At 41.3% G+C, this 9,083-nt stretch overlaps 2 protein-coding genes across 5 annotated transcripts in view; both read left to right on the plus strand.

The window, feature by feature from the left end:
* The window catches only part of LOC115504097 (CGRP receptor component), a 46,757-nt gene extending 40,172 nt beyond the window's left edge, over nt 1–6,585 (plus strand). For 2 of the 4 annotated variants that reach the window (XM_030300787.1, XM_030300789.1), the window contains one exon: nt 4,351–6,005. In XM_030300787.1, the coding sequence (XP_030156647.1) occupies nt 4,351–4,497 (147 nt within the window). In that variant the 3' untranslated portion in view covers nt 4,498–6,005. Of the gene's footprint in view, nt 1–1,017; nt 1,080–4,350 lie in introns of all 4 variants that reach the window. The other 2 variants (XM_030300786.1, XM_030300785.2) reach the window with 2 other exon arrangements.
* LOC115504098 (prefoldin subunit 1-like) lies at nt 6,291–6,981 on the plus strand. The gene has a single exon (XM_032591579.1). It carries the CDS (start codon nt 6,306–6,308, stop codon nt 6,618–6,620), a length of 315 nt encoding a protein of 104 aa, XP_032447470.1. The 5' UTR covers nt 6,291–6,305; the 3' UTR covers nt 6,621–6,981.
* Nucleotides 6,982–9,083: the final 2,102 nt, after the last annotated feature.

Below are 9,083 nucleotides of genomic sequence, written 5' to 3' on the forward strand. Positions count from 1 at the left end.
TCTGCATCACTGTTAAAACCACACACTTGATCATCTTGTTTCCCTGCATAAGATCATTCATTGGAGCCTCATCACTTGAACTGTTTGCACAGCAGTCACAGTATCAAGCTCTAGAATTATGCAAGGCAGCAAGAGTAGAAGCCACACGTGGTATAAGGAGAATGTGAAAATGAGGCCCAGTGAGACAAACCGCGTGGTTGCTGTATTAATTGGTGTGCGGGGGCAGTTTCCCTCTCCTGTAGAGGGCAGAGAGGATCGGTAAGCTACAACTATTAGGCCATTTAACTGCCAGTAAAAAAAACAAAAAAAACTGATTGGAGAATTAACAAATAGGAACAAAGGAGTTTGCAGAGTCAGTTTTAGAAGTACTTAACTTTGTCAAATTTGCTTCAGAAAAGTGTGGAAGAAAGTAGCCAGAAATACCTATGATGTTTAGATTGCTTTAAAAGAACCTTATTTTTAAAGGGTCATGGGTTATTTAATTTTGGACTAAAACTTTTATTGACTTCCCAGTGTTGTTTCTGTCCTTGAAAATGCACCCAAAATTGAATTAGAAAAATTCCTTCCATAAAGGGTGACTTTCTGGGGAAACTGGCCTTTAGGCTAAAAAGAGATCTTTTCTTTTTTTTTTTTGTACCCTTATTCTGGTGCTTTTGACTATGTTGGAGATTCAGCTTAGAAAAGAACAAACAAATCAGCAAGAAACTAATCCGTGTCCCTCTGGGTTAAAGATCACATGTCGTGTCTCCTCCAACTTTAATCAGCAACATATGTTATTCATGGCTTAATGACAGATGGAGAGAGAAGATGAGGAGGGTTAGCGTGACCTCATCTCAGAGCCAGTAGAAAGCTCTATCATTACTTGGGACGATTAGCTGTTATTGAGAGTGCCTGCTATATGCCGGGGCTTTGTGTAGGTCACCTTTAACACCCTCACCATAGTCTTGGCTAACGAGTGGCTAATTGGGTCTGATTCAGAAGGCTTACTTTTTCCTCCAAGCCATATGCTTTTTACAGGGTGAGAAGAAAGATGTGTGTGGCGTCCACTCAAATGTTTATTCTCTTCTTTTCACAGATAGGTAGTAGGTCTTGATAAAAACTATGTATATTTCCCAGCGGTTGGACCATTTTGTAACCAGATTTTCCCCAGCCTGGAATTTGGCCACAAAGGGTACAAAAACATTTACCACGGCTTGTAGCAGTATCTCTTCTCACAAAAGGAGGATAAGAAATGAGGTCTTCACACCGAGTGGAAAGTGCAAAGGACTTGAGAATTTCTCTGCATTAACTTTACAGCCATTTATTCTCCCTGGATCCAGAAGTAATGTCAGCATCCACCATTTGTTAGTATTCAGTTTTGGAGGCTGAGGCTTCTTTTAGTTACACCTCAGCCATGGTTTGTTGTGATCCTCAGATCCACAGACCTGCTGTCTGGGAGGAAATGAGGAAGCCACCAGCTTCTGTGATTTCTGCCATGCCCTGGTGTGTACATTTATTCAGGGCAGTTTGTGAGCTCTCTAGACTGAAGACAGGACAGCGAACCCCGTGACCTCATAGGCCACTATCCTGAACAACACTATCATATAAGTCTGTTACAAGGTAGGGATTATAAAATGTTTTGGAATATATAAAATTTTATGGCTTATGAAACACTGAAATATATATTCTCTTTTAGTCCTTACTGTTGGTGTTACTTTCATTTCACATTAGAGAATAATTGAAATGTACAGAGGTTAAGTGAACTTTTCTGGGTCAAAGAGCTAGAAGTATCTGTAGTTACTAGATTTTAGTTGTTTTGGGGAAAGTAGGAAGTTAGACTTGGCAGCTTAGAATGAGAAACAACCATTTTTGGAGTATAGCAGCCCAGTTTGACAGCCCCTAGGGAATTGATATGGTCTTTGTCTGTGATAAAAATTTATTGCTGACCCATCTGCAAATACTTTGGTTTTTGACATTTCTTTTGCCTTTATATTCCGAACGATTTGAAACCTTGAGTGTTTGAGAATATTGAGATCGTGCTTTGTATTTCTTTATTTGGGCTCAGTTTCTTCTGTGTTGGGAAGAAAAGGTGAGGAGTAATACAGTTAATAGCATTTTACCTTAGTGATCCAAGAAGGCTTAGTAAATTTTTGGTGTCTGCAAGTTTCTTTTTTGTGTATATGTATTTCATTTTGCTTAATGAAGTTTAGGTTTTCTTCCTGTGACTAGGAATCTTGGTTTGAAAAGGAAAGTTCCTGACCCTGAGGGTTTGTGTGCTGATGAAAGCTTCTCCTCTTGGCAAGCTTGGCAAAATTTGAAAGCTCATTAGCCCTGTTGTCATGAACACGCCTAGTAGACACCCGATCATTGTTGTATCTGCCAAATCCAGAGACAGGGACGTAAGAAGGTGCCTTGTTCAAGTCTTCTCTCTTTGGTTTTCTAAAGATGAAGGCCTCTCAGAGGTCATATAACTAAAACTAAACTCAAACCAGTGTATTCTAGTTTGCATCTCTGAGAGAGGAAATGATAGAAACCTCCTACTGGAGGGCATGGTGTTCCAGAAAGAGGTGGAATTCAAAGTCAAAAGACCTTGCGCTATTTACTGTGAGACCCAGATCAGGTTTTGTTTATAATGCTAAGCCTCTACTTACTCATCTGTAAATTGTCCTGACTTTATGGACCACATGTTTGAGAAGCTCTGGTGGCAGTGATTCTGGGAAAGGCCCTGTACAAATACTGGTGGGAGGCTGTCCCTGTTCTGAGACTAGTCTAAATCCTCTTTCCCATTCCCCTGAGGCAGGAAGCAGTTCATAATTAACCACCTACACTAATTTATAAATTTGGAGACATTCTTCTCTCAGCTGGAGATCATCTTTTCTTAGAATTGAATAATCAAATTCGATATATCCCATTTCTTCCTCCTTCATATTTTGGAGACAGTCTATGTTAGATTATTTCCTTTCATATCCTAATTTTGCATGTCTGGTTTAAAAAATGGGATTCTGGGGATTGTTTCTTGTTCAGTAGAGGTTACATTTTACAGAGCCTTTTAATCTTTAGGAAATGGTCATTTTATTTCACAGCATGATGGGAAGTAGCCCCATTGGTTCACTCAGATCTTCTCCACCCTAGAACACCCAGGACTATTCTCTAGTTATAGAAGCATTATAGAAACAACGATGTTTTTCCAGGAGTTTGTAGTATGATCTTGGACACATCACCTGGGTTTATTAGCTTCTGTACTGTTGTCAATAAAGTCCGGCAGTCAGACCGAAATCCTTTTCAGGATTGTAAGCCCTGCCGGTCATCTTGCTTTACTTAAATCTGCTAGGATTTCTTTCTTGAATTCCTCTTGGTCTTAGTTGCCAAATTTCAGAGATTGCTGTGGTGAAATGCCACAGAACAGAACCCTGGACACCTTTAGCTGTTTGTGATTGACAGCTAGTGCCACTATGTGAACATGGTTAAGACTGCCTATGTATTGCTGTTAAAAACACTGTTGACTATGTTTGTATTCATTAATATCATTCATTAATATATTGAGAACTAGAGGGGAGGCTAATAAAACTGGCTCAGAATTGTGGACCATCTGTGTGTAGATTTCCGGGACACGTCAAACTGGGCTTTAAGTGGACCTTTAGTGGAGCAGCGGGGGATTGTTTCCCAGCCGTCACTCATCAGACTGTTGTTCCACATTCCAGGAGATGACCAGGACCACGTGGTGTGTGCTTGATTGATTGTAGGTGTTCGTGTTGGGGAGGCCCGGCGTGGGGCTCTCATTCTGCCCTTTGCCATATTGTTGTGAAGGCTGAAAGAAATAACAGATCTGAAGTGCTATGTGCAGCACCAGGCACATGAGCTCCCTAAAGAGCTGTTAGTGGTGGTGGGAGTGGGGATGAGAAAAAATAGATAAACCATTTGGCACACAGTGGGCAATCATCAAATGAGTTGTTGATACAATTCATAAGTCACAGCTGTGCTTATTGTGAAATACAAAAGTATATAAAGTGCCATTTCACTCCCCAGGGGTGTGTTTTCTTTGCACATACAACATATTCATGTGTGCATGTAGATGGGTAGAGAACTGTTAGGGTTTTCTGTTTCTTTGAAGAAAAATGCTAACCTGCAACTTACTTTTTACATTGACCCATTTTGAGCCATCAAATGGGAATTGGATCTGGCTTCTCCCCTCTGTTGGAGCCAGGGTGGAGAGGACCTGGAGACCTGAGGGGGGCTCAGGAGCCAGGCCTAGAGCTGTGTGTGCCAGAGGCCAGCAGACTGGGAACAGCATGGGTGGAGGAGGGCAGGAGTGGACCCCGCCTGTGCAGCTCCTCCATAAATAACCCCTGGAGGTTTTCTTTTCTTCTGCAGATAGTAGAAGAGAGTGAAGAACGGCTCACGGAGGAGCAGATCGAAGCTCTCCTCCACACTGTCACAAGCATTCTGCCTGCAGGGCCAGAGGCTGAACAGAAGAAAAATACGGATGACGTGACAATGGATGAAGAGGACCCAGCATAGAGGAGCACAGCTGGCCCAACCACCTCATGAAGCTGAAAGGCCCAGCAGCCATTTCCCAGACATTCAGAGGATTGTTCATTTGGTTGTACCCTCTATCCCAGCAGGCCTGATTTCATGGTTAGTTGGATAAATCACAAAAATAAGCTAAAAAGAAGTACTTGTGCCTCTGGGAGATGAAACATGATGAAGACAGGCTGAGGTTGTCAGGGCAGAGAGCTAAAGAGAGGAGGACAGAGCCAAAGAGGACAATGACTGTGGAACCCTCTGTGGTCAAAATATTTCTTCTGTGGCCTTTGCCACAGTTGTGGGAAGGCCCCCATACACAGCTGGTAAAGTACTTGTGTTGCCTTTGATGGGCTGTGTCCTAATTAGTTTCATCTGCTTCCCTAGGAGCTTCCCAAGCAGGGGCTCTGAGCACTGTTGGGATGAGAGCAGAGTTAAGAGAATCCCGTTAGATGACTAGAAACTCCCAGAGCAGCAGATAGTTGCTTTAGGTTAAAATGAGCCACTGAATTTGGCTTACCTCAGAGGAATCTTTTCCTCGAGAACATTGGAGATAAGAGAACAGCCTGGCCAACCCTTGATCGGGTCTGAAGGCTTGTTTCCTTTGCTGGCAGGGGGTGTTTACCAGCTCACACTATTCAGTCTTAAATGTTAGGGTACCGACCGGCCCATTCCAGTTGAAAAGCGGCACTCCAGACTGAATGACAGCTCAGCAGAAGAACAACATTGGCCGCCTTTCTAATGACCTTCGGTTTCCTGCCCTGAGACAGGAGCCCTGAGTAGACACCTTTGTGTCAAGTCTGGGTGAACTTCATTTGCATGATGGGCAAATTGTCTGCATCTTTTGAAAGGGGTCAGTTATATAGCTCTTCATGGATAAAATATGGAGAAACCGGAGGTTGGTTCCTAAGAATTTGAATTTGTTAGCTGTTGCAAGGGTGTATCAGTTTTTTAATTTAAAATATTAGGATAATTACCATGTGAAGAACTTATTGATACTGAGGCTTTGGAGAGTTCAGTAGCTCCAGATGTGTGGTTGCCCTAATCCTAGGAATGTTGCTGAAAATTAATTTTCCACATTCGCTCTGCTCCTGACTTGGGGAAGAAAATGCCCACAGACACTAATTTTCCAAATTGGTACTTATTTTGTTGTGAGATTACATATTTTCAGTGCTGCTGTTAACTGGATGATTTCCCACCCCCTTGCAATTTCCAGGTTGTTTCAACCTCCCTACCACCCCTGCCAGTTGCACTCATGTCTTTCTTAACCTTATCATCTGAGGATCACCTGAGATGTGTTTACAGGCAAAACTGGAATTCACAGGGCATTTATATTGAAGTCTCTTGTCTGTATTGGGAATTTCACCAGGAATTGTTGATTTTTCTTGTCAAGGCATCACATGGGTACCTATGCCACTGTTTCATTTTAACTGTGAGTGTGTTTGATGTATTTTTTTTAATGGATTAACCTAATTAATAATAAATTGTTTCCAAGTGACCACCAATTTTTGGTATTTTTATAAATCTCTTAAGAGTTTGTTTTGCCATGGATAGAAAGTGAAATCTGACTTGAAAGCTAAAATGTGTGATTTTTTTGTTAAAAAAAATCTATTTAGGTCTAAATTCTATTTTAGATTGCAGGAAAATTTTACATTGCTGTATTTGGGGCCTGAATTTAACCTCAGTTTTTGATAAAGCCAGGCAGGCTCTGGAAGGCTTAACCTTTATAGGAAACGTATTCTGTATAATATTCCTGTCACATTAACAACATTTAAGAATTAAGATAATTTACGGAGTGGACCAAGATGGTGGCTCCTGTGGATCTGGAATTGAAGAAGGCCTTCACAGAGCTTCAAGCCAAAGTTATTGACACTCGGCAGGTGAGGCTTGCAGACATACAGATTGAACAGCTAGACAGAACGAAAAAGCATGCACGTCTTACAGGTACAGAGATTATGACTTTGATAGAGGAGACTAACATGTATGAAGGTGTAGGAAGAATGTTTATTCTTCAGTCCAGGGAGGTAATTCACAATCAACTGCTAGAGAAACAGAAAATAGCAGAAGAAAAAATTAAAGAATTGGGACAGAAAAAATCCTACCTGGAGCGGAGTGTGTAGGAAGCTGAGGACAACATCCGGGAGATGCTGATGGCACGAAGGGCACAGTAGGAAACCCCTAGTGGAAGCTTCCTGCCCCCTTCCATTCCTCGCCAGGGCAGAGGGGCCCGTGTGGGGAAACATCCTCTCTTCTGCCCTGATGGACTTCTTATTTGAATGATCTGGTGGCCCTATGCTTTCTACTTCACCCTGATCCCCTTTCCGATCCTGGCTTTGCCTGCCACCCTTGCTCAGGATACTCTTCTCCCCTGTGGGTGAGTCACGAACTCCCAGGAGAGGCAAGATGGGAGCCAGGACAGATAGGGGAGCTCTGCCCAAACCCAAAGCTCTGCCCCCCACCCCCACAAAAAAAAAAAAAAAAGATAATTTACGTACAAAACTTAACCAGGATCACATCTAGGAAGGAGAGCTGGGGAGTCTGGGAATTTTACTTTCCATTTTACATCTTTCTGTGTGGTTTTAGTTTTTGACCATGTGACAGTTTTATTCTTAAAAAAAAAAAGTATGTCCATTTGTTTATTTTTTATTGGCCTCTGAAAATTTCTGAATATGTACTTGACAGTTGAATTATGTCCCAAACAGAGGCTGACACCCAGTCCAGTCACCCAAGGAGAGGCAGCTCTGAGGGCAACTGGAACAGGCACATGATTTTTAGTTCAATCTGTCTTCCTTTGTTATTCCAGACTTTCCTAGGCTCTTAGTTTTGTTTTGTTTGTTTTTGAGGGGAAAACCCTAGGTTTTGACCCAGGAAGATGTTTTAGTTATCTGTCAAGATACTTCTGAGCTTTTGAAAAATCGACTCCCAGTTTCAGGTTTACCCAAATACTTCTCTTGCCCCCTTTTGCTTAAATGTTGCAGTATGATGCACTGTCCCCTGTGAGGACTTCCCATTTATTCCTAAAGTGATGGGTACCATTTCCCTAAGTAATCATTGTGTGACTATACCATTTCTCAAGAGGTTATAGCCTAGTGAGAGGTGAGTAAATTAATGCTCCAGATATTCCTTGCTAAATTATTTTCTCCCCTGAAACTAAATTTAACACCCATTTGTGTAAATGGATCATTTCCACAAATGGATCATTTGTGTAAATGGATCAGTAAATTGTAAAGCACATCACATACTCTGAAAAAAATTATCAACCTTATTTAATTATACAATGAATAAAGGGGATAAAAGGAAGTAAAACTGCCTAGATATCCTTTTGTATTTTTTTTTTAATTTTTTTTTTTAACATTTATTTATTTTTGGGATAGAGAGACACAGAGCATGAACGGGGGAGGGGCAGAGAGAGGGAGACACAGAATCGGAAGCAGGCTCCAAGCTCCGAGCCATCAGCCCAGAGCCTGACGCGGGGCTCGAACTCATGAACCGCGAGATCGTGACCTGAGCTGAAGTCGGATGCTTAACCGACTGAGCCACCCAGGCGCCCCTTTTTGTATATTTTTTTAAACTCAGGGGTTTTGAGTATATCACAAGGTTGTACAACTATCACTCCTGCCTAATTCCAGAATCTTTTCCAAAAGAAGCCCCATACCCACTAGCAGTCACTTTTCATTCACATTTCCCCGTAGCCCCCTGACAACCACTAATCTTTCTACTATATATTTGCCTATTCTGGTCATTCCATATAAATTAAATCTGACTTCTTTCATTTAGCATATTTTCAAGGTTCAGCTATGTTGTGCCATTCCTTTTTATGGTGGAATAATGGTTTGTTGAATGGATTCACCATTTTTTATCCATTCATCAGTTGGTGGATATTTGGGTTGTTTCTACTCTGGCTGTTATGAATATGCTGTTGTGAACAAATTTTTGTTGACCTACATTGCCCTCTCTCTTGCATATACCTAAAAGTGGAATTGTTAGGTCATATGATAACTCCGTTTAACTGTTTGATGAATTGCCACACTGTTTTCCATAGCACCTGCACCATACCATGTTTCTACTAGTGGTGCATGATGGAATCCAATCTCTCTTGTTTTTGTCCCTCGTATTGATTATAACCATCCTAGTGGTTGTGAAGTGCTGTCTCAGTGTGGTTTCGATCTGTAATTCCCTAATGGCTATTAAAGTTGAGTATCTATCTTTTCATGTCCTTACTTGTGGATATTTATATATTCTTTGAAGAAATGCCTATTGAAAGCCTTTGCACTTAAGAAAAAACATTATTTTTTCAAGGAGTTTTAGATTCACAGTGAAATTGAGCAGAAAGTATAAAGAATTCCCATATGGCCCCTTGCCCTCCTTGCCCCCCCACCAACAGCTTCCCCTATTATTAACATCTGCATTAGTATGGTATGTTCATTAAATTGATGAGCCAATGTTGATCTACTTTTACTACATAAAGTCCCTAGTTTACATTAGGGTTCATTCTTTGTGTTGTACAGTAGAGAGTGCAGGAGTGCACACATAGACTGGGTTTTGACAAGTACAAAAATCTATTATGCTATTATCAGAATATT

Source organism: Lynx canadensis, chromosome E3 (assembly GCF_007474595.2).
Source record: "Lynx canadensis isolate LIC74 chromosome E3, mLynCan4.pri.v2, whole genome shotgun sequence".
Classification (NCBI taxonomy): Eukaryota; Metazoa; Chordata; class Mammalia; order Carnivora; family Felidae; genus Lynx; species Lynx canadensis.

Bases quoted from the DNA above. Each gene is read 5' to 3' on its own strand.
- LOC115504098 (XM_032591579.1), top strand. From the start codon at position 6,306: ATGGTGGCTCCTGTGGATCTGGAATTGAAGAAGGCCTTCACAGAGCTT.